At 35.6% G+C, this 26876-nt stretch overlaps 1 protein-coding gene across 3 annotated transcripts in view; it reads right to left on the bottom strand.

Moving 5' to 3' along the window:
* CADM2 (cell adhesion molecule 2) overlaps window positions 1–26876 on the bottom strand; it is a 660645-nt gene that overhangs the window by 215372 nt on the left and 418397 nt on the right. For 2 of the 3 annotated variants that reach the window (XM_054052742.1, XM_054052759.1), the window contains exon 2: window positions 15301–15327. The exons of the other annotated variant lie outside the window; for it this stretch is intronic. In XM_054052742.1, the coding sequence (XP_053908717.1) occupies window positions 15301–15327 (27 nt within the window). The remainder of the gene's footprint in view (window positions 1–15300; window positions 15328–26876) is intronic. 3 annotated transcript variants of the gene reach the window in all.

The raw sequence follows: 26876 nt of genomic DNA, 5'->3' as shown, positions 1-26876 counted from the left end.
TCTGAAAACCATAAATTATGTATGGAGTAGGCATATTTACTAGTGCTGCTAGTAATGCAGAACAACTCTGAATGAGCATTGACTGCTGAATGTCTCATGTTTTTTTATGATGAATTATGCAGAAATCTCCAACACCACAACTATGCTAAGGTGCTAGAGTTCATGTACATGAGCGTTTGTGAGTCATTCAATGAGTAGTAGACAAAAATATTACCTTTTCCTTTTGCTCAGATCCCATGTTTTGTGAAGAGTAATTACCACTAACACAAAAATGGATGTATTGAAAAATGTCAGATAAAATTATTGTCTTCTCCACCTCCTTTGCCTTTCTTTTTTTTTTTCCCTTTCTTCTATCCCCTCCTCCCCCACCCTCACCATGTCTCCCTTCTTCAAGTGGTACAGCAGCATAAAACTCTGACATACTCATTGATATATCAAATTCAATGAGCAAAAACAGCATTTAAGAATATAACAACCAGTAAACATGTCAATTTGAATATTTCCTCCATCATGAACATTTAATTTTCAAAAAAATCTTTCGCTTCTTCAAAACAAGGGCAATTTCAGAACAGGTTCATTATATTGAATACGCAGAAGAATTTAAAGCACTAGATGAAGTGTGAGGAATGTCTATATGGCCCAATGAGGCACAATTCACCATCTCTTTGCCCCTCCAAGGTAGTGACATCCAGAAGCCATCTGTTATGCTTCTATCGATAGGTCTAGATTGCTGTGATGTGTAATTATGCCCTAGCTGTACTATTTCTGATTTGAGACATAAGTCAGTATTTCTTTCTGGTATCCCCAATGAACTCCACAAGTTAATGTGTGTGCAGGGATTTTTAGGGCACAGAATCAAACCCAAAGCAGAACAACAAGTGTAGATTTTCCTATCCAAATCTGGGGCACATAAGGAGACAGCAATCTACTGTGGAGAAATATGTGAAGGACAGAGAAGCAGTCATCAGGCTCCTTTCCAGAAGTCTGAGAACAAAAGATTAGCCTAAAACCTCCACCCTTACAGTCCATTATGAGTCTGCTTGGTTACCCAATACATGTGTGGATAGGTCACATATGGCTGTAGGCAAGCTATCAGATTCAAGTAAAAATACAGTGGAATATGATTCATATGCAACTTGTCTTAATATATTATGGCTGGAAAATACAAAGTGCTACTAAACAAGGCAATATTCCCTCCAAATACTTAAAGTAGTTCTGGTTCCAAGTAAGATAAGAAAGTATCTTTTAGTCCTTGTGCTATTTTTTTAATCCAAAGTCTTTTTTTTAATTTATTTAGACTTCAATAGAATTAAAAAGAAATAATTTTATTCCTCTCTCTTTTTCACATTGAAGACAGTGGTTCAGCACACTGCATTTCTTTTTCCCCAAAATTCTCATTTAAAGCAGGTGGTTTAATTTTCAGATCTTCAGGGAAAAAATATCCATCTTGGGCTGAAACTTTATCTATCTTATTTCAGCAGAGAAGATTCATTTTTTCCTCTTTAAGAAAGTTATAAACCTCATCTTGAAGTCTTTGAAGATGAAATGTATTTTCCCTATGCTCCTAACTTCACCAATGGCCTAGAGATTTAACAGAAAACTAGGTCATTAGAGTCTTCAATACTTTCTTTGACATAGCTAAATGACATCTCTTCTGGAATCCAAATGTCATTTTTGCCCTTTATTCTTAGAAAAATATATGTCAATCCCCACTAGAAAACACTGTGATAGAAATTTTAAATCAATGGGAAATAAAATAAGTTTAAGGTGCTGCTTCTTTTTAGCTTTTGTTTCAGTTCCATTTTCTAGGCTTCCTGAACTGCCCAAGCCTCTCTCAGCTGCATAGTCTCCTCTTCCAGTCAAGAATTAATTCAAAGGTGCACAGGTCTGTGCATTTTGGAGACCAGCTCGTGAAGTTCGGGGCTGGAAAAATTCTGCTTCACTTCACACTGGTTTAGATGAAAAGCAAATCTAGCATTTTTGTGAACTTCCATGCTACAGCCTGACTTTACGTTGTAGGGCATTCAACAGCAATTCAAAGCATAATGAATACATTACCATACTGTAGATAACTGAATAGCAAAGGGTGAAACACAAAGCTTAATGGGGTTTAAGATTAAATGGTTTCTTCCAGTCATAAGTGATGTGAGTTGAGAAAGCCTTGTCTATCCTTTCATCAGTATCCTTCTGACACCAGCCTGGCTCGCTCAGTCCTCCAGCACAGCATTCCTCTTCTAAGAATCTCCACCTCTCCCTCCACATTTTAATCATGATTTTAAATTTTATAGACTGACTGGGATTTTGTGTTTTTCTATTAAGCTCCTCCGGGATACACTATTTACATCTAACAGAAGCTCACATCACAGACTCAAGGGGAAAAAAGCAAAAAGAAACAGGGAAACAACATGTTGTAAGACAAATTGCCATGAATACCTCAGCAAGTATCATTACAGAGACCTCTATAGCCACAAGGCCTTAATAGTTGAAGGACAAAAGTGACAGAACATTGAAAATGGAAAAACCCCACCACTTAGGGCCTGGTGGGAGGCCAGGGGAAAAAGTGTGAAATTCAAATTAGTATGGAAGCTGAAAGATCTGAGCAGTAGAAATACCATTTAGTTTAATCGATATGTAAAATCTATGTTACATTTAATTAAAAATCCTCTCCCGCTCACTTCAGTACCTTCCTCCCACCACCCTTCACAGGACCTGAGTGTATCAAACTTTAATAAGCATACAGGTAGCAAATTATGGAAAAGGACTTATGATATACATAGCAAGTTGGAAGATCTATATAAGGCATTTGTGAAATTAGTGGAAAAAATGAAAAGAACAGGAAATGCCCAATAAAGTCCCCTAAAGATTCATAGCTTGGTGAAATACAATACTGCTAGATATGTAGTACAGAATTACTATACATACTTAGTACACAGATAAAATAACAAGCACACTACAAAGTGAATGAAAAATGGTCAGCAGAAATTTATAATAATAAGAAAGACACAAAAATCACTTATCAGGAATTTATTATATATGAAGTATGGCTGTAATTTAGATTAGATTAGAAGCAATTTGTACTTTTTGAATTCCGCTGCTTGCTATTTTATCACCACTAAATAGCATTACACTTGCTAAATATCAGTTTTCTTGACTAAAAAAACCTAACTACACATACTGTGACATGCTAGAGAAGTAGAATGTAGCCCAGGCAATCCTAGAAAGAGAAGAGACTGAAATATATTTGCCTATCTACCAAAAAAAGACCAAAAGAAGACTTGATATTTGTCTGTGTATTACTCATGGAAATAAAAAAAGGAGGAGGAAGGAGATGGTCATCTTACAATTAAAGATAATCTCTACTGAAGAAAATATTATGTGAATGGGTTGCTTCTAGAAATTAGAAGAACATGCCTGACAATTGCAAAGGAAGGTTCACAGTTTCACTAATCAGAAAAATAGCTGAGGGGGAAAAAACCCCAAACAAAAAAAAAAAAACAAAACCAAACAAACAACAAACAAAAAAAAAACCCAAAACGAACCAAATGACAAAAAAACCCTCATCCTTTCAGAAGAATGCATGTATGGAGGAGGTAATACGCAATGCCTATGAAAAAAAATGGACTTGGTGATCATGAATATCTCTTATAGTTGTCCACATTCCTGAATATCACACACGATTTGCTTTTCAAAAGCAGCCAAAGGGCTAGAATACTGTACCTCAAAAAGTCAATCAAATTCATGTCCTTTGGAAAACATGTAACACTCTTCAGGTAAGACTGACAAGTTTACAGCCTAAATCTCTGAGATGACATCTTATTTTAAAGAAGTGTCATGGGAAATAATGCTTTGCTCTTCACAGATACACTAAGGAAAGTAAAATTTATGTTTAAATGGTAAAGTTATTAAAATAATTGTCACTAACCTACACAAATAACTGAATATATTTTGAAATATGTTAAATTGAATCAAGCAGAAGGAATAATAGAAGATTACAAAACTGTCTCCTGTGTTACTAGGACGTACCAGAAGTTAAAAAAAAAAAAAAATGGTTGTATTCAAAGAGTAGTGGTCAATGGCTCTAAGTCCAGATGGAGATCCATGACAAGTGGTGTTCCCTCAGGGGTCCATACTGGGCCCAGTGCTGTTTAATATTTTCATCAATTATATTAACAGCGAGACTGAGTGCACCCTCAACAAGTTTACAGATGACGCCAAGCTGTGTGGTGCAGTTGTCACACTGGAAGGATGAGATGTCATCCAGAGGGACCTGGACAAGCTGGAGAAGTGGATCTGTGCAAACCTTATGAGGTTCAACAAGGCCAAGTGCAAGTTCCTACACCTGGGTCAGGGCAATCCCCAATTTCAATACAGGATGGCAGATAATGTGATTGAGAGCGGCCCCGTGGAGAAGGACTTGGGGGTGCTGGTTGATGAGAAGCTCAACATGAGCCAGCAATGTGTGCTCGCAACCCAGAAGGCCAACTGTGTCCTGGACTGCATCAAAAGAAGCGTGGCCAGCAAGGCAAAGGAGGGGATTCTGCCCCTCTATTCCTCTCTTGTGAGACCCCTCCTAGAGTATTGTGTCCAGTTCTGGAATCTTCAGTCTAAGAATGATATGGCACTGTTGGAACAGGTACAGAGGAGGGTTACAAAGATGATCAGGGAGCTGGAGTACCTCCTGTATGAGGACAGGCTGACTGAGAGAGTTGGGCTTGTTCAGCCTGGAGAAGAGAAGGCTCTGAGGAGATCTTATAGTGACCTTTCAGTACCTGAAGGGGCTACAAGACAGTTGGGAAGGGACTGTTTGCAAAGGCTTGTAGTGATAGGACTAGGGGGAATGGCTATAAACTGGAGAGGGGCAGATTTAGACTAGACATAAGGAAGAATTTCTTCACCACGAGAGTGGTGAGGCACTGGCACAGGTTGCCCCGGGAAGCTGTGGTTGCCCCATTCCTGGAGGTGTTCAAGGCCAGGCTGGATGGAACCTTGAGCAGCCTGATCTAGTTGGATATGTCCCTGCCCATTGCAGGGAGGTTGGAACTGGATGATCTTTAAGATCATTTCCAACTTAAACTATTGTATGATTCTATGAGTCTTAAAAAAAACAAAACAAAACAAAAACAAAACCAAAAAAAAACCCAAAAAACCCCAAAAAACCAAAAAGCAGGAAGGAAGGACAAGGAAAACATGCTATTACTTTACAAATGCTGAAATCAGCTGGGGTGTAATCTGTCTGTAAGTAAATGGAAGGGAAATGTTGGCAGAGCAGAGCTTAAGCACATTTGTCTAACATTGGGACTTGTTTCCTAGCTGGTGTCTCAGAAATCAGAAATTTTTAACCTCTCAGCAGTGCTACAAGGTCCGCTTTTTCTCCGGAGCTTCTGGAGAGAAAAAAGCCTAAGATCAGAAGAATTTTTTTTTTTTTGTCTGCTCTAGAAAAGCATTTGTTTTACTAGTCTGCCTCCTGGGGAACATTTATTGTTGGAGTGGTATGGGTAGTTCATTACTATAATCATTACAAAAATTAAATTCTGTAAAAGAAGCCCAGTCATGGGAAGAAAGCCTATTCATCCTATTCATTTCTGTACCCAACAGTATCAGAAAAGAACGCTGAATTATTAGCTTATTAGTTTTATACACTTGTAAATTCCTGAAACGTAAATGGACACCTATGCAAGGAATTATATTCTCCCTTCATTTCTGAGCTGCTACTTGGGAAGCATTAACTGAAACACTTTAAATTTCCAGAAATCAGTGATAAATAAATACAATAAGGACTATTCCCCAAAACAAATGAAAACAAATACTTCTGAAGGAAACAAAGAAAAGAAATATCTTGACTCTACTAAATATTGCATAAAATGCAAAAATTTCTACTGAGAAACTTGAGGTTATATACAACTGTTTCTAAATCCAACTACAATAAACCTTTAAAGTACTTCTCCTATTGCACCACATGCACCATGCATTATGTATGTACACAGACATAGTAATAATTATTAGAAAAAACACATTAATATAAAAGCCACCTATTACAAACGAAAAAGAGTAGTTGCAATACTTTCAATAAAGATTTATGAATGAAAAGCAAGCCTGTGGGAGATCATTTGGATATATGGTATCGTGCACAGGTACTGATGTAAATCAGGAGTCTATAGTCTTATCAGCACTCTTAGAAAACCCAGAATTTGGCAAACTGACAATGACTTCTAATAGTGGCTGTTAAGACACATGGAGGCCTGTGAAATCTAGAACCTCTACTGCTGGCTGCTGCAAAGGCCCACTGTAACGATTCACGCACAAGTCCTTTCCATTGACCTCTTCCCAGTGTTTCCCCTCCTTCTGACAGCTTCATTTAATTTTATTTTGAACTCCTTAATTCTCTTGTTCAATTCCTTTTGAAGGATTTTTTTGAGACGGTACAGTGTTTTGAAGATTTTTATCATATTTCATAAACTACATAATAGACATAGAAGGTAGTTAAGTTGGAATCATCAGTTTTAGTTTGCTAATTGCTCTTCAAGGAGACCATGAAAAGGATGCTGATGCAACAAATGAAAGATCCAACATTCACAATGTTTTTTTTTCTTAGTAAATCTTATATCAGTTTCAGAGATATTGACATTATAATTGTTCATCCCAAAAATTCCCAGAACAAAAAAGAAACACCACCAACCCAAATAACCAAGTCATTTCTTTATTATCATTACAGTACTTACCTTCTGGACCTGATTTCACAGATTCAGGCTCATAAAAAGGAAAGTCTAAGACTTTCTCTTTTTTGGGGTAATGCTACAGACTTATTTTCAGCTGCAGCAATGTATTAAGAACAGAAACACTCTTGTTCATCTTTTTATCTTTCTGAGAGCCAGTAACCATTTCCATAACAAAAATGACATAGGTTCCTACAAAAATTTGCAGTTATTGACAATAGGCCAAATAAAGTTCTGGTTCTTTTCCTTGAGCTGAGGAGCTGCGTAAAGGCAATATGATGTTGTTAGGTAGGTTTTTTTAAGAGATGAAATTCACTTTATCAGGTTAATAGAAAAGGAGCTGGGTGTTCTGCAAGTAGTGATTGAAGATTTTAATTCAGAATCAACAACCTAAAGCTCACAGTAAACAAACAATGCATATTTTTCTCCTTCATCTCTAATGATCCACTGAATCTTGTGATAAATAGATCCACATGAATAATCTGTTTGATTGTTTCTAATCATATTTTTGAGGTAGTTGTGTATGAACAGCACAGGAATAAACATCTCTACATAGTATTCTGCTCAAGTATTTTCCATTACCTTTCTCTTATACGCAGTCTATAATCTGATTAAAGTGTGAGGAAGACCCTAAAGTTATTGGCCTTGAAAGAGTCCCAGAGTAATGCAGAGTAATGCTTACTTAAAAATAATTTCTAGAGACCCTGTACAGAACAATGGTAGTGCATACAGAAGTCTTAACTTCCTTTCTTCTGTTCCTTTGTTTGAACCAAGAAAACAAGCTAGTATTAACATAAAGCACCAAACATTTGCAGTGAGAGTAAATCCTCAGTCATTTAAACACTGTGTGTTTCACTGACCACTGTCCACTAAAGTAAAACAATTCTTCGAAGACCTGATCTCAACAAAGAGATATAAGAAGCAAGTCTTGAGAACTAAGTTAATGTGCAGAATTAGGATAAGTCCAATGTTTTTCACTAGAGCATTTCAGAAAAAAAAAAAAATCTTTCTTTTTATTTAAAAGCAGTCTTTTCAATACCTTTGTTTATAAACCCATACTGGAACAAAGTCAAGGCTTAAAGAAAAACCTGTGCTTTAAAAAGCCTCTATAACGATCAACAGAAAAATAAAAATAGTTGATTCAGGATTTGCCGTAACCCATATACCAAGTGTAAATTTTCTCCAGTCTTTAGACATTATTATGAAATTCCTTTTCTTTATCAGAAATTTTGTCTCAATAGAATTTGAGGAATTTAGACATTTGCGACAAAGTTACTTTTTATAGTAGTTCCTTCCAACTGCCAGATATTAGGAAATCATGCCACGTCATTCCACAGCATGATAAAATACAGTGAACACATCCTTGGTACTCACTATGTTCTTTGGAATATGCTGAGATTAAAAGTGTAGATTCTGAAACAAAGTGTTTTTTCTGGCTAGAATGTGAAAACTGACTTCACTGGGCCAGCACACAGCAATATCTGTCTGTCTTGTGTTCACAATACTTTCACCTCCTACCTCCTAAATGCAACTCGCTGCCTACAGAATGTCTTTGTAGATAGCCACAAGAGCTCAGTGCTCAATACCAGAATCAGATTTACAACAATACGTCCATTCAGATAGCAAATAAAGCAACCAAATTTCCAGCAGGTTTCTATTCAATTAAGTCTCACTGCTGATACGCTGCCTTTGACAGTCTGATCTCAAACACTTAACAATCAAATGAGGGCAGGTAAATTGAAAAAAAAACCAAAACCAATCAGAATTCATATTAAGCACTGTGGAGGGAAGAGTCGTCTATCTGAAAGCTGGGGAATAAGAACGGACAAAATGTTTTGGTTGATGCTAACTGGGTCCACGAGTCCCTCTCCTACAATTGTGTTGCATTTCACAAAAATAAAACCAAATATTATCTTACTCGATTCCAAACTGTTCTACTCTGGTCAGTAAACTATTTAGTTATGTGTTGGCTCAGCGTAGATGACAAATGAAAAAGGTATGTGAACAGTAATAGCCTGCCCCTACTGATCTCATTCAGTGAGGCTTTGTACTTTCCTTTGCTATTTCTATGTTGCTAGAGCTGCTTTATTCCATGGTGGCCTACAATTTTAATGAAAATGTTATATTACCAAAACTATTACTGAATGCTTTGTTTTACATCTCTTCTGGAAAACATATCAAAATAAAATACATTAAAAGCAGTAAGGAGGACATACAGGATTGCTTAAGTGCTGTTTCCAGCGCTGCTAACACAGTCCCTCAATCTAAGAAAGGAGGAGCTGATTCATGTTTCCAGTCTCCTCAGTAAGAGGCAGAACTTGGGAGCTTGAATGGCAGAAGGATTCGGGCTAGAACTGCAATGGTGTGCATTTAGATGGTGTACACACAACATTATGTGGCAAACTCAGCCGTCTCAATATTAGAAAGATCTTACAGATGCTAGGGCCAAGTATTTCCCACATATAATTGCAAAGCATAAAAAGAAGTCATCAGCTTTGTTAAGAACTATTATCAACATTATGATTCCAGCTTTCTCTCTCTGAGGATCAGCTAGAGTTGGTAAGGAAAAAAAAAAAAAAATAACATATTTCATGAATCTTCTAAAAACCCCCAGAGAAGTCAGGCAACAGCTTTATCTTTCAGATCTTTTTTGACAAATGGTGTATATATTATACTGAAGTTGATAGATATAATTTTGTCAGAGTCTGACAAAATTATAATGTTTTATATTATAAGAATGAAAACTGAAACTGTGAAATAACCTATTATCTTGATTTAATATGAACTTTTGCATTTAGGAGGATTTTTAAAAAAACAATAAAACCCAACATGCTTTTATAATTAGAGAATAACAATTACATTGCAAATTCCATATTCTTTTGACAAAAATAGAACGAGAACTAGAAAAACACAGTAACAATTGTAACAATTGCCTACCTAAATTAATTTCTCAAATACCTGCGCCTGTATGAATGTATGAATGGTGACAGCAAAAGTGTGCAAGTAGGATCAATATGCTTCATGCATGTCTTCACAGTCCTTCTGCACTCTAAATATGTTAATTTTCAAACATGTTTTCTTTTTTTGTCCACTTTCTACAAAGGCAAGCATTACATTTTGTTCATCATTACCACTTTCCTTCCCCTATGGGAATCACTGATTATGAGAAAACTCTGGCCTTTAGTGCCATGAGAAATCACAGAGGAAAGCTGTGGCAAACCTAGAAATGAAATCCAGACCTTTCAGACTCACAGGTTTAGCCATTGCACATCATTTAATCAGCAGAGAAAAACACTGGACCACAGAGGTTATGTACTGGAAGCAGTGACTAAACTACAGGGGAGAAAATACCTGAGAGACAGTAAAAGAATTTTTATCAAGGTTTCATTAGCTTTGTTATTTCCTCCCAAAGTATAATATTTTATAAATACCAAAAGTGCTTTTACTACCATAAATTGACATAGGAAAATTCTACCTTTATGAGGTGAAACTATATTTTGAATAAAAATTTCAGGAGAAGATTTTACAAATAAGAGCTCTAATAGCACTGGAATATCTGAAAATGTTTAATCAGGCTTCAGATTATGCTATGCTACTACAACAGCCTTGGCAAGTGTTTTGTAATGACCTTGTATTAAAGGTGGAATCTGACAGGTTTTCATTTCTACACGTCTCAGTGGTGAAAGCTTGTAACCATAAATAAATGCTCTTTCAAACTACTGTGAGTTATGGAATATCCCTAGGCTCTATATTGGATTCACACTTTCAACATCTTCCACTAGTTTGTATTTTTTGCCATAATGCTGCAGTGTGTCATTTTTATGCAGATGATACCCTGAGTTATCTATCCCTCAATAAAGAAAACATTGCAACAGCAGAGCTAGTGCCTGACTGATGTTAATAACTAGTATAGCTCAAAACTTTGTGAGTATAATGCAAAAAAGACAAATAGCAGTATTTGGGTTTCCTTTGTGTATTTAGTTCGTCCTTTTCCTAATATGCACAGCTACTATGTTACTTGCTTCTTTTCAAGATCATTTTACCTTGAATGAGATATCTGCTTGGCTAATTACATGTTCTGAAGAAAGGATCTAAACTGTAGGTCTTCCATACAGGGAATTCTGTTCAACATAATTTATCCTGGTTTGTCTGGTTTTCAGTCAAAACAATAGAATGAATTAAACCTTTTTTTTACCAAGATGACAAAGACTTAGGTAGAGCAATGCAATAACCTTTATCATGTGCTGTAAGAAAATCAAAGAGATGATTGGGTAGAATATGACCATTGATGAAGATCTGGTGAAGTCTCGAGAGAGAAACTGATTCCTAACTAAAAGATACCATGAGTCATTACACTACTATACAGGCAATAACAGAGTATATTTGTACAACATTCTTCACGTGGTCCCTCCTGACTTAAACTTCAAATAAGCTGATAGTGATTTCATTGACATAATGAGAACAAACAAAATAAGTCAAGTGAATGAAGTCCACAGTGATCTTTGCCTCTTGAATAAGATGCATTTAGACACTGTATCAACTGATATGATTATTTATTAGTGATTGAGATGTATGCATTCTGAAAGCTAAATTTAGTCTTATGTTTCTAAAGGAACATCAGTCTGTTACTTTAAAAACAAAGCAGCAACAACAGACCTCTGCATTTGCAGAACAGAAAACTGAAATACAAAAGTGCTTTTCCATGGAACTCAAAAATGAAAACAATATCTTTGGTACATAGATACAATATCAGTCAAGATAAAGATGCATCTCAGAAATCTCAGGGATACTCAATGGGCTACAGAATATGGTACTGCTAATATCAAAATTATGAGGCAAGTGAAATAGTTTAAGTGTACTACTAAGTCAGAAAAAGTTTGAAGGTACCAACCATCAACAGAACATCTCTTAGAACCCACAAAAATACAGCTTTTACAGCGGTTTTGGAAAGAGAATATAGCATAAAGTACTTTGTTAAGAGAAACAGTGTGATTATGACATGATAGTTATTTCTCTCTGAGAAAATTAAAACCAGAACTTCATACATAGCTAAAATAGGGTTCAGGAGCATGGTAGGCATAGCCACCAATTCACCACATTTCTATAGAGATTGGATAATATGAATCGTACAATGTTAAGGCAATTACATTTTCTCCTCTGCAACATTCTCTTACTCTTCTTGGGACTTGGGACTCTGGAATTTCACCATCTCTAATTTGTGGGCCTCCAACATAGAGAGGAATGTTGTGCTTCTCAACAGGCAGACAATAAGAGATCTTTCTGGAGGATTTGCTTTCTCCTCCTGCAACAACAATTGTCCATTATAATATATTTTTTTTTAATAGGGAACGTTCATATTCATCCATAGCATTCTGTATATCAAAACCCGCAGCAGTTCCAGTTTAAAGTTTGAAGGCTTATAAAGTCAAGTATCCAACTACACGATTTAGTCGGCTAGCTTTGAAAATAACGTAGCAGCTGACACAAGAGTATATCAGGGAAGTGAAAATGTGGAGCAAAGAACTCCATTCATCAACTAATTACATCTGACTGAAGACACTTGATCTCTCTTCTTTCTCCTGCTGACTGGAAATTGACATGTCATTAGCAGCTCTGATAAGAACACTGAGCCTGGAAACCACTGTTAAATGCTGCCAGAAGATATCTGCAGCAATACTGTCACAAAAAGTCACAGCAGTCCTTAAGGCTTCAAGAGGTCTTCAAACAGGTGCTTTGATAGACCTCGTCTATAGAGCTCAAGTTGAACAAATCTCATCTTGTGCATTAAGGGACACTCCTCGAAATATTCACGCACTGAAACAACTCTAGTCAGATAGACTGAGACTTTTAGGCGGGATCTTTGGTTTCTGCTTCATCAAATTCAGCTTTATGAATGGCCATTTTCATGTTTAATTTTTCTCCCTTCTCTTTCAAATCCTTCTGAACTAGACTTCTTGGAAACATCACGAGTATTCTACACAGAACAGGGGTGTTCTGTGGCAATATCTGCCCAATGTAGTTCAAAGCAAGGGCCTTCTTTCTATGAAAAATCCAAGTATTTACCCTTTCTGGAAACCACAAAAATTTTCATGCAGTTTCTTCTATGTAATAGAAAGTATAAAAGCGAAATATGAAAAATAAATGATAAAATAAAGCAACAAGGGCAAAACCTAACCTAGAGCTGTGAAACCTCTGACCTTTGAGATACTTCACTTTGACTGGAAGGCTCTGAGAGACCAGATTTAAGAGGGCCCTACTTACAGACTGACTGGGTCCAGAAGAACTGTACACCCGATGATGACCTTCCAACCTAAGCTGATTCTAAGAACCACAAAGTATGTATAAACTAGAGAGTTCAAAATCTGTTTTGCACCACCTAATATAAACAGTCTTCAACAAAGGCTGAGAAAATAAGGAAGGAACACTGAATGCAATGTTTGACAAGAAGGGCTCTAATGTTCTGCTTGTAGACAATCCCACAAGGAATGGAGGGAAGTTAAGACCAGCAGGAATTTTTCTAATGCTAATGAAGTGCAAACAAAATTTCAAGACAGGTGGTCCCATAGCATATCACCTCATAATATGCTCTGGAACACTTAGATCTCAGGGCAGGCGTAAGTGTCAACTTCTTGCTCAAAATGTCAGCACAAATTCCAAACTTTCAAAAAGAAAAGAAGATCCATAGGAGAATAAATGTAAAAATGCTGGATTTCCAGGAGATAAAAGCCAAAAAAGAAACTCGTCCTGCAGCAAAGCATTCTCTCAGCTGTGAATTGCTGGGTTTGCTACCTTATTAGACAACTGCTTGCCAGTTAAGTTTTATACTTCAACAGGAGGAAAAGACCCTTCTTTACAGTCAGAGTAATGTGAAATTAGTAAATTATCAGCTACTTTATGTCTTCCAGCACAGGAGATTACAAAACCAATCCTGTGCTTTTTCTAAAAGATAGTTCTACTGCAGGACTGAATTCCTTGTGGATATTTGGCATCTTTAGCACCAAAGGAAAAACTGGTGATGTCATGAAGGCACTGTGCAATTGAGCAAGAAAACTCCAAAGATAATGCATAGCTACAGATTATGAGATTTGTTTTTATCACAGTGTCAAACAGTTTACTATGTATAGTTTCAGCTGTTTATTCAATATGCATGTGCACTTCTGAAATAAGGGCGCGTTAATGTTCGCAAATGAGTGGGGCTCATGAGTAATTCTGACTCATTTTATAATTCCTATGCCTCTAGGGCAGTTTCTGTTTGAATGACAGTATAAGGGTACATGCAATAATTACTGAATACTGATGAGATTATGTTTATTTGTGCTGAAAGTTTGGTTCCGTGGATGTGTTTTAGTTTTGCCTGCGTTTGGTTTTTTTTTTCATTGTAAATGAAGGTTTTAAACTCTTGACCACTGTTACACAGCATCACAGCCGAGTACATGACAGCAGCGAAAAAAGTAAAAATCGTAGCATGCATAGACAAATATGTGAATCTGACTCTATCCATTCCCCTCATTCATGACATCCAATGCATGCAAAGTTTCTGAGGAAAGGATTTTACAAAAAGCCATGCAAGGGTTTAGAAAAACCTGAGCTGTATTTTAATTGATTTAATTATTCTAACACATAAACACCATCAGATGGCTGTGTTTTCTTTGGATATTATTACTGCATGTTCAGGCTAGAAAATGTATATTATTGAAGCATGATGAATATGTGAGTTCTTAACTACCAAACTACATGTAACCAAGTAGAAATCTTTGCCTTAAAATCCTATATGTAATTCTCAAATATCTCAACTTTATCTACTGGAAATCTGACATAAAATTTAGTAAAATATATCTTCTCAGAATTTCCTATGAAAATATATGTTCACATATACACACATATTTATATGTATATGCAAGTAAAAATACACCCTTCAGGTTACATTTGCTACTTCACTACTTCGTTGAAATTCAGGAAATGGTTTAAGGCACAACTGACCTTACATGATTAGTTCTGAAAGGTTTACTTCTTTGTCACACTGATTTGTGACAATCATCTTGCTGCTCTGAAGTCATAAGTCTCAGCAGAGATTATAGTATGCCTCTATATGTGTTGGTATGCTATCAGAAACGGTGATGATCATTTTATACCAGTATGAAAAGGCAGGAAATGCTTAGGAGACACTTATGTTCATTGTTCTCTGTTCAGATATTTATGACTGTGTCTAGAGATAAAAAATATAAATTACATTTACATATTTATGAGCCTTTTAATGTAATAGCTTAATTTCTGTTACAATTATATTGATATCCCTACATTACTATAAGTAAAGAATCTAACTATAGTGCACTTGTTTTTATCTTTTTCCTTAAAAACTTCCTAAAGTAAAATAATTAACAAAATAGAGTATGGGTAGTGATGAATGATAAATACTGAAAATAGTCTGCACTTAGAGGCAATTTCTAAACTGTAAAAGACTAACCTATTATACCATAAGATCTGAAAGTGTCTTTCTTGGATTTGAGAAGGAGAAAAATCCTTGTGAGACAATACATGGGCTGCAGAACCATGCAATGCAAACTGAGGAGTGCAGGCAGAAACTCACCTCTAGCTTTGTTCTTTGAAGCAGCCACTGGAAGCAAGGAAAAGATTGCACAAGAAGAAGAGAACAAAGATAGATTAGACAGAAGTTTGAGCACGTAAGGATACAGAGAAACTTTATCACTATCGATTCAAAGTTAACAAACACCATTTCTAGGATTATTTGACCAATTTATTTGAAACACTGTGGCACTATGAGATAGTTCAGATCTATGATTCTGTCAGAAAACCCATGTTGAGAATTTAGAAAATGTATCACAAAACACACTCCAAAAGCATGGCAAGGAGTGCAGAAAAATCATGGACCATTAATCACAACTAGGTGAGAGCATATGTATACACATTTGTGAATTCTAAACCTTACAGCACAGTCTGAACTACCTAAATCTTACACCATTCTCTTGCTCTTATTTCTTGAAACATTCTCCTGTGAAGCTGATTAAAACAAACATCAGCTAAACTGCAGGTACTGCATTTATAATTTCTATCATAAGGTCATTGTTTTTCTTCGTTGAAGCCTGTATATTCAGATTGTTCTTGCACTTGATGGAGCATGCAAAGCAAAAGGAGCAGATAATATTTTAATAAAAAGCGATCAGTGTTCAAACTCAGTGAAAAAGGGGCAGACGCTACATCCTTCCTTGAGTCTCTTGAAGCAACACAGTTTCATGTTATTAATTTTAAAGACGAAAGAGGGTCGCAAAACCAACCATAGGAGCTTAAATTTTTCCACTAACCACTCTCCTACTTCCAAAATCAACAGAACCATTATTTTCTTTTTTCTGAGGTTCACGGATAATGTTGCTGATATACACTATTAATCAGAACCCAAAGTGCAAATGGAATCACTGTTAGCTGTAAACTACACAAAAGATACTATCCACAACTTTTTAAACTCCCAAATGCACTCTGAAAAGACATTCATGCAACAGGAACTTCATTAAACAAAAGCACCTCAGAAAAAAAAAAAAACAAACATAACTCCTCTTCTGCTGACCCTTCCTGTAAGGCAGAGGTACGTTAACAATTCAAAGACAGCTACGTTTGTGACCAAAAGATAGGAAAAAAGGAGAAAGATAAATCCCTTTTCTGCTCTCTTTGCTCCTCTTGTTCACTCCTACAGGTTTTCAGGTGGGTTTTTTCTGTTGTTTGGCTGATATTTTTCTTTTTTTTTTCTCTCCGGTCTGGTGTCTCATTAATCAGTCTTTACTAAGACAAGTAAGGAGAGCATGGCAGTGAAGGTCAAGTAGCCATAGATGAAAAAAGTGTTTAAAGAATTAAACTTTTAACTTAATAATTGCATCCAGAAATGTCTCTAGCTTTTTTCGTTTGTTTTGGGTATTTTGTGTGTTTGTTTTTCTTTTTTCTTTTTTTTTTTTTTTTTTTAATTTCTTCACTGATCTCTCCTCTTACCATTCTGTACTGTCATCATTCTCCTGGCAATGAAAACAAAATTAAAAAGCAGTCTCATGATGTTTGAAATCAGCATTACTCCACGGAACAACTCTGCTTTGGGGAGGTTCAACAAATGCAGATATTTCTGCAGAGCTCTTTCCATAAGGCTGTTTAACAAGACATATTCACCTGCAAAATAGTCAGTAAATTTCACATGCACTAGATATTGCTCACGTAGTAAACAAAATTAATGATGCCATTCTAATTTTATAATAAGTGAACAGTTTCTCCTTCATGCAAATATAACTTGATAATGAATGCATTGAGTTCATCAACCTGTTCGCTTTGTTATGCTCCCCCTTCTTCTTCAGTGTTGAGAATTACATCTACATGAAGGCATTATCACTTTGAGCCAGCATACTCATTTCAGCTTAACTAAGGTCTGCAGGAAACATGCCTACCCCTCTCCCCCTCCTTCCAGTAATTTAAAAGCAACAGGACACTTTATACTCATATTAATAATTCAGAATAAAAAATATCCCTCTCTCTAAAATATGTATATTAAAATCATACCTTAACTGTTCAGAATAACTATAGATACACACATATATGTGAATTATATATAAACTGTGTGTATGGGTACATATATACATGTACATTAAAAGATTCCAACCATTCCATGATTAGACAGCTTTATTTTGAAGCATGAGTACTAGATGGAGAATTATTACTCATAATGTATCAATAAATAAAGAAAAAATATAAATGAGGTTGTACATTATAATTGGGAGTAGGACAGATTACGAAGCTCGTTAGACCAATTACAAGTCTCTGCAAATCCACTAATAGAGGACTAGATGACTGTAACCTTCTTAAAAATGTCATGTTCAATACTTGTAAGGTTTTTCCATTGACAGCATAGTCCAATTACAAGTCAATTCGTAAAGTTCAAACTGCACAACAACCAAATTAGCTAAAAATGGTCTTTCAAAATATAATTCTGCCTGCTGAAGGGAACTAGCTGGAGCTGTTTCCGTCGATGGCGCATCTGTTTGATATCTAGCACAAGAGAAAATTCTCTTTCATTGTTATTATTGAATTTGGTATTACTTTTTCCACACGTGAAAGAATTTTTCCCTCTTTATTCTCCTTGTGTAAAAAGAAGACAATTTTCATCCAATATGTTTTAAAACTTTTATCTATCTCTTCTTATTACTACATGAAAAGTCATAGGAGGAGATAAGCATAGATAGATGTTTAAATGAGCAACATCAAGACTGAAATCTAGCAAAGGGAGTCTGATCTCTTGTTTAGAACACCAGATAGGATAACTTAGCTTTTTATGCCACTGAAGTAAGTGGAAAAAAATCCCTGTGGGTTTCAACAAAATACCCTACAATCAAAGGATCTACATTTGCTTTATGTCTCAGTTGATTTCTCTGCATTTCACATAAAGCATTCTTTTTTTCTCCATCAAGACATCCTTGCCAGCTGACTAAAGGGAATTCTTCAAGGCAAGAAGCTTCCCACTTCTCTAACTAGTACAGAATCACAGAATTATAGAATGGTTTGGGCCAGAAGGGACCTTAAAGATCTAGTTCCAACCCCATTGCCATGGGCAGGGACGCTTTCTCAAAGCCTCATCCAACCTGGTCTTGAACACGTCTGGGGTGGGGCACCCACAGCTTCTCTGGGCAACCTGTGCCAGGGCCTCACCACCCTCACAGTAAAAAAAATTTCTTCCAAATATCTAATCTAAATCTACCCTCTTCCAGCTTGAAACCATTAATCCTCACTCTACCACTGCACTCCCTGACAAAGAGCCCCTCCCGACCTTTCCTTTAGGCAAAATATACTTCTAGGACACTGACTTGAAACTTCAGTAATACAGCTAAAATGGATTAGGTCTGGCCAGTAATACATCATGGGTCAACATAACCTGAAAACTGTAACTTGCTGTATTTGGCTGGCACTTACTATATTTGGCTAAATTAATGACCCAATAAGGACATGGATAAAAAGGAAATGCAATGATTTCCCAGTATTCCCCACATTCAAGGATTTCTTTAAACACCAGCACACATTTACTACAGCATTTTTCTTCAGTTACTCTGCCTTGACTTTTTTAAGAAATTGATTTTGGACAGAGAGGCATACTAAAGAAAAGTGTGAACAGTGACCTTTGTTAGAATTTAAGGAAGATTTTAACGACCACAGAAGAGAGAGAGACAAAAAGGGAAGTAAGAACATATTCTCAAGTCAGGCTGAAAGGCACAAGAGCTACTAGATTTCTAGGTAAGACTGAGAAAAGAAAACATCTGTTGTATTAATCCTTATTTCTACCAAGATGAAACAGTATTTTATTTTCTGAAGGCTCCTCTAGCCACCGTATACACAATACAAAAGGGTTGACTACTAGGGAAATGTTCAGGAGTGAGGGCATCACAGAATAGGAAGAGAATTCAAGTTCAGAAATCTCAGGGGACTTCACTCTGAGGGATCAGGAAAGGGAAGGAAAATTGTGCCAAGTCCTGAATCATGGCAGTTAATATTCACAGAATTATGGGTTTAAGGGTTTAGGACATTTCTGCTGCAGCTGTGCTTCTGAAACAATATTTTGTAAAAAATCATTGTCTGAATGTAAAAAGCTGGATTCAAATTAAAAAAAAAAATCCTAACATAACCTTGCTCTCAAATATCAATAATATATTGTGTTTTATTTTTCTGTGATATATCTTTCTGACTTCTTACTTTTTGTATGCCAACAATTGTTAAATTACATTCTCTGATAAATTGTGGCTACAAGTTGTTCAATATTTTCTCTGCCCTCAGCTGTCTCTATGCTGTTCAATTTTGTGGACATTTTTAGACAGATTTGATCAGCATTTATTTTATTTTTCTTCTATATGTGATTTATTATTCAATTTGGGGTTTTGTCTTCTGTCTTTGGGGAAAAAAAAAAAACATGTCCTTCCAATTACTTCAATAGCTCAATAAAAATAAAAGAAGGAAAAAGTATTTTCCTCAGATGTCCAGCTTACCTAACCTGTTATTACAGAAAATAAGGAGAAAGATAAAAGAAAAAGCGAAAGGTTTGAGGTCGATGTCTTCTTCTCATTTCACCTATTACAGTGCTAAGAATGCAGCTAGCAAAAAAAAAAATAGTACAGTATCTAAATGTTATAATGACTAAATAGCTCTCTTCAAGAAAAGAAAGAAGATGAAAGTCACACTTATAAAACACATTGCATTGATTTTCTCCCCAATACAGTAACCTACAGTTCCAGCAAATCTGGAGGTCATTTCATCGTCAATAAAAATTAAGACATCAAAAGTCTATAGGATGGACATAATTATTATTCTGTATTTTTACTTCAGTCTTAAAACCTCTTCCGATCATGGAATACTAAAAATTGGCAGAGAAGCAGCACAGATTAAAAACAAAACCAAACCACCCTCCCCCCGCAACACTCATAACATATAAGGCATATTTCCAGTTTTCAAAGGAAAATGAGTTACTTTTATACTACCTAAATTTTGGATTTTACTTTAAATGTTATGATGACAATGACAAGAAATGCATTTTTTCCTTTCGATAAACTGATGCATTATCATTGGCCATTTAGGTCACCTACATGCCAGCTCTGATTCCCTAACTGGGAACGCTCCTCTGTGTGACAGAAGGGTTAGCGGGATCATTTTCTCCAGAGAATAATGCAAATTATTAGGCTCTCAGAGACTGAGAGACCCATTCAAGGAAAAGATACTGGTATGTGCTGTAACACAGCATGCTTCACTGCCTCCTTTTCAACAACAGCATTTTCCAAAAGCCACCGAAGGAGAACGAAACCACTATCATCATCTGAAATTCTTGCTGAGATTTTGAGTCTCCTGCATTCAGGAAGACATTACTGTCTAGTCTTGAAGAGTGGCCAATAGATGACAAAGAAAGATGGGATCTACAGATGTTTTTTAGATTAGGATACAGATAAAAACAAATAGATAGACTCTCACAGCTAAATTTGTTTGCTTCAGATTTTCTGACCTCTCATTTGATCACTTTCATTGATATGCCTTTGCATTTTATAGTGAATATTCTTTTCTACATGCAAGTTCTGCACTCTCATAGAGATTTCTAAAATACCAGTTAGTGGCATTTGCAGACGTAATGAAAATGCATATATTCCTAGATAAGTCTTATCTCTTTATTTGTATAACCATTAAAGACCTGTGCAGCCATGCATATGTAATTTTATGGAATTCAAACATGCCACCTTCTATTATTTATTGTATCTTTGCATTATTCTATCCACAATACAAGTTCCTTAGATGACATCAGGTAATTTCGTTCTGAAAGAGATATATTTTGCTTACTAAACTCATTGGCTGATCTTTGAAAAAGCAGGAACTTTTTTGTACTGAGAAATTAGTACATTTTTTACCTCAAGTTTAAGAGAAAAATTACAAACGAACTGGTATGTAAAAAAAAATGTGATTTTGTATGTGATTCTGCAATGACAAAAAGTTAATATCTTTATCTAGCATTAATATTTTGAATTAATATCTAGTATTAATACCTTTTATTGGAACTATAGCACTTAATGTGTACAAAATAACACATATTGAATATATGCTATATGGTAGGCACTGGGCGTCCATATAGTGACTTGTAATCAGTACTCCTCTTAGAAAACAAAATATATTAATGGCAAATTGTTTTGCTGACATATAAGCTAATCATCGTATAGAGGAGACTAGCCCAATTATTTAACCATTCTCATGCCTTTCAGGAATATAAACAACAGGACACATACTTATTCAATGTATTTCTTTGCAAATTTGAAGACTTATTATTTCTCTTATGTGCCAAAACCAAAATGTTCTTCCACTTTCTTAATATATGCTTTCCAATTTCCTCTTTATAGTCTCTCCTTTTTTTCTTGGATTTTCAACAATTTAACTACACTGATCTAAAATCAGGCAAGATATCCAGTTGAAGTGGCAACAGCAAAAGGTGGAATAAGTACTTTTGATGCCTTCCACCTAGCTGTTTGGCTATGGACTTCAAAACAACACAGTGTTGAAGCCCCCACTGATCCCTTAGTCCTCCTCTCCATATTGTAGTACACCTACCTACTGACCATTTTGGATTCATATATTTATCTTGTCCTTTCTGAAAGCAAGACTTCATCCTTGTCTTTAGAATAATCAATTGCTTTAGAGTTACTTCAGCCATTTATTAAAGTAATCTTGAATACTAACACAACTCTCCAATTCCATTAGTAAATATTAACTTGCATATTAATCTGTAAAGTACAAACCTATCTCAAAGCTACACACTGTACCACACTGGTTTTGTATATCCACTACTCCATTGAAGATCATAGGAGTTCTTGACAGCATTAGCAAACATCCAAATCCAAGACTAATAAGGTCCAAAAGGACTTCAGTTGTGGTCAGTATGTCTACGTTCAGGCCCCCCAAAAAAAACATAAATAAGCAACTTCTTGCACAATGACACAAAACTAATCCATTTTACCTAATGTCCCTCCTACACACATGCTTGCAAAACCAGTAGGCAAGTCAGAAGGAAACTACATAAGCTAATGCACAAACTCAGATGACAAAACACTACTATATACTACCTCATCTAGCAAACCTAAGAACTGACCATTCATCCTGGGCAATATGAGTTAACTTTCTGTTACTAAATGACAAACAGAAAATCAAAACAGGAGCTACTGCAGGTTTACTGTGCTTTGTGAGAAAAAGCATTGCCTAGAGAAGTTGCTTTAATGTCAGACTTCATGTATAGGATGCAGCATCTCTAGAAAATTTAACAAATTATGTTTTACTTGGTGAAACTTTGAAAGGCAATGTGATGAAGAAGCACAGGGTCCTGTGTTTTGGTTTTCACCCCCCACCCCAATCATTCTAGAATTCAATGTCGGGTAATGACAGAATATTTTCTGCTGTTCAGAATCTTTTCTTTCCAATTGACTAGGACATAGATTTGTAAAATAGTAATTATTGAACCCAGATAATGATAGGCAATTCATATACTGGAATGGAAAAGCCAAAATGACTGCAAATATCTTACAAACATCATAATAAGTTGCCTAACATATTAAATATTTCAAACCTACCATTAGATTATCACATATAATGACTTTTATTAAGTGATACTTGTTATAAAACATTGAAGAACATACAGCTCCATTTTCTTTCTGAAAAGTAAACTATAAATATAGTAATTTTGTTCTCGATACTCGTTATAGCTGGCATGATGAAGATCAGCAGAAACATCTTATAATGTAAACATCACTAGAGTTCAGGATTCTAGCTGTAGCTGATTAACATTAGCAGTTGGAGACACACAACACAGTATATTACTGTATAGTGAAAGTAGAATATGAGTATAATCATGCCCTAAAGGCATCCAGATAACACAATTTGCCTGTCTCAGAATGCCAACTTTATGCATGTAGTAATACAGCTGGACAGGAAAGTTCTACAATCAATGCAAGTTGCAAGTAAGCAATTTCATCATAAGTTGGGTTTCCATTAAACTTCATACAAATTTCACTTGCAAATAAATAATACAGTTTGTGAACAAGAGTAAATACAATTTTTACATTTTACTTTCTCAAGGTAACAGAATATTTTAAGAAGTATGTATAAAAACAACTCTGAAGTAGTACAATGAAGAACTCTACAAGGTTGTATGCATGCTTATGTCAAGTACTCAGTTTTGCTCTCAGATCTTTTACCTTTATTTCAAAATTTAAAGAAAATATTTAAAAAGCTTTGATATTCATTCAGCAACTCAGGCAAACTATCAAAATTGTTCTGTGCACACATACTCACCAAGCTTCCATGTTTATGTCAAGCCTCCAGAAAGAATAGAAAGAAGAAGATCCTACTTGCATACACTTAGGCACAAATTGGCTGTCATCATGTAACTGTGATTGGGTACAAGTAGCTGTAAGCAGTGAGCTTATATTTCTTCTCACATCTGCAGATCAATGCATGCAAAGCTCATCAAACTATGCCCTGTCCATTTTGCTCAACCCAAGTGCAAGCTGTGACATTCAAGTTTCATGTTAGGTTTTCTTATCTGAGATTTTTTATTATGTATATGCTATCTTATATTATTACAGATAGACATTTTCTGAGTCTACTATGCTTATATACCTTACTTTCCACTCAGTCCACAACTTTGATAACCTCCAAAGCTTTAAGAGTTCTTGTATTTGAAAATAAGACCTTATACAACTAGCATAAATTCAGAAACCTCATAACCAAGAGCAAGGAGCTAAGTAGGTAGACAAACAACTAGGATTCTCTCTAAGTTGCCTCTACATATAACTAATTCATCTAGTCTAAACCCTAAGAAGGTTTTGAGAAGGCAGCTGGCTTTTATGCTTACTTTCTTTTTTTTTTTTTTAATATCACAGCCCATAGGATCTCCTTATAAAGTGTCATATCACATCCATAATAGGTCATTTGTATGAAATGCTTTCTTAATAAAGCTGAAGTATGGGCAACTGGGATAGCAATCAAAGCATGTGGAAACAAGCACATATCTTAAAATTACAAGGAAGTAAAATCCAGAACAGAAAAAAAAAAAGTTGTTTGTTTCTTTTATTCTCCAAATGCTATCAATTTAGACTTTTCATAGAATCATAGAATGCTGTGAGTTGTAAGGGACCTTAAACCTAGTTCCAATCTCTCTGCGATGGGCAAGGACATCTTCCACTAGATCAGGTTGCTCAAAGCCTTATCTCTCCTAGTCTTCAACACAGCAGTTTATTATCTGCTATTTATAATCATACCAAATATAAGGTTAACTACTATCTTTTTCTTTAAATCTAGCTTTATGAAAAATAACTCCACTTCAGTGTTGGAAATACAGAAGACTCATTGTCACTTCATTTTGTCAACCAATATCCAACGTGTTACCTTCTAGTGCTGTTAAAGTGAGAAGTTGCCTTGGTAAGACTTAGTGAGTTAGACTTATTTTGGTAAGTCAGGTGACATATATAAATAATTTGTATAGGGATGCACTATCCACAGATAAATTTCATCCTTACTATAGATCTTTTTGACCTCACATTGTCTTTCATTGCATGTTTGCAATTCTATATATCCATTACATTCACAATTATGTGAAAATATATTTCATTTTCTAATACGGTTCTAACTTTCTGCTAGGTGTATATGTATGTGTTGAATATACAAACTAATTCAGAAAAGTTGTCAGCTATTCTACAACTTTCCCATAGTTATGAGAACTATAGTTGAAAATCCTCATATTTATCAATTCACAATTCCAAACTTATGATTTTACACCCATCCTCTTCATGTGTAAATAAATAGCTCTATATTAGAAATAGAATGGAGGAATGAATATGCAGAATCTACAAGCACATGCCTGAATATTCAGAATATGGGAATGCCTAAAATAGCCATTTTTTATTTCAGGCAGAAGAGGAAGTAATATTAAATTCAGAATATAAAACATTGTTAAAGAGGCTTAAAAAATAAAAGTAGCTCCAAAGAAGTGATAATTGTTCCAAACATGATACTCTTAATATCAATATGAGCCCTCATTTTCTTTTTATCTGAGCATTAAAAGCATTTCTATTTCTCCTTTAAATACATTCTACTTTATTGAAATTGTTTATAGGCAAGATTCATTTAAGAGTTGATCTAAGTTTACAGCAGCTATCAGTAGTCCTACCTCTCCATATCACTGTCGGGTTGCTACATGAAATAGTATACCTAAAATGTTGCTACGTACAAAGCTGGAAACACCGTCTGTGATATGTAATCAGAAAGCTTTTTGCAGAGAGAAAAAAAATGTTACTTTTAACACCGGGTCTGGAAAGATCAACTTCTTTATCTGTATTTGTCTGTATGTCTTAAACATCTGTCTTGCTGTGAGGCCGTGCATGGTTGGGGCTTTGTGCAGTTTGGCGCTTGAGTAGGCATTCCCCCCAGCCTGGTGTTCTCTGAGCTGTTTGTGTTGCTGTGGCTGAGGAATTACTGCTCTCTGAAGAGGCAGGAGTACTTGTGACTCGGGTGCACATGCGCACCCAAAGGCTTCAAGCAGTGGTTATTCTGTCGAACTGCCAGTGACCCCTGAACCCCGCAGCCCCAGTTCAAGAACTTTCCACACAGAGATGTATTGCAGGCATGGAGACTACTCCTCATACACTAACAGGGGTTGGAGCTCCTGTATAAATACTCACGCCAAAAAAGCACATATGTTCACCCTTTGCTGAAAGCTTTGTTGGATTCATTGGAGTGGTGCTTATTTTTGTTATATTCTCTTTTTTTTTTTTTTTTTTTTTGCTACTTTTCTTTTTCTCTCTCTGTCTTACTCTCTCCTCAAATCTAACACTTTTTTCTCGGCACTATTGGGTGAATTTGATTCTATCCATGTTCTTGTTGCAAACTGTTGTTACTTTAACTGAGCTCAAAGTAAAGATTGGAATTTTGAGTAGACCCATGGAGTGACTGTCATCACTTCTGTGGCTGCCCACAAACATTCAAGAGAAATCTACACACTCTGCTCACCTCCTGAGCAGGCTGGGCCAGCGTAACAGGGTCCTAAGATAATGGGCGGTAAAGGTCTTCTTAGGTGATAAGCAATTAGAAAATTACATTGTTATTTAAACTCTCCTCAGACTGCATTTCGTCTGAGTTATTTTTAAAAGGGGTGGCTCACAGTTTGCCACTCTAACAAAAACATCCATAGACTGCTGACAGGAGCTGTTGATGTGGCTGTCATATCTTATTAATAATTACTTCTTTACTAACTCCTTATCGTCTCTGCCTGTGCTTATTCCTTCTAACACCGTCAAAAAGTTGTTACATTAATCACTTTAAAAAACAAACTCCTAATCTTTTGCTATAAAAACTAAATAAGCAGGTTTCCAACACTTCTCATTTCTCATATTTCTTTTTCCTGTTGCATCAGTGAATGTACTCCCAAAATTTAAAAAAAATATGAATTTATACCTATTTATATAGTATATAGTATATAGTATATAGTATATAGTATATAGTATATAGTATGTTCTGAATAGTTGGTATTTTTGAATATATTAATTTTTTTATAAGATAAAACATATTCTGTGCTATATAAATTTATTCATTCAACAACCATAGCTTTATATA

This window comes from Cuculus canorus, chromosome 1, assembly GCF_017976375.1.
Source record: "Cuculus canorus isolate bCucCan1 chromosome 1, bCucCan1.pri, whole genome shotgun sequence".
NCBI classification, from domain to species: Eukaryota; Metazoa; Chordata; class Aves; order Cuculiformes; family Cuculidae; genus Cuculus; species Cuculus canorus.
This window is presented reverse-complemented; position numbering and strand designations above follow the sequence as displayed.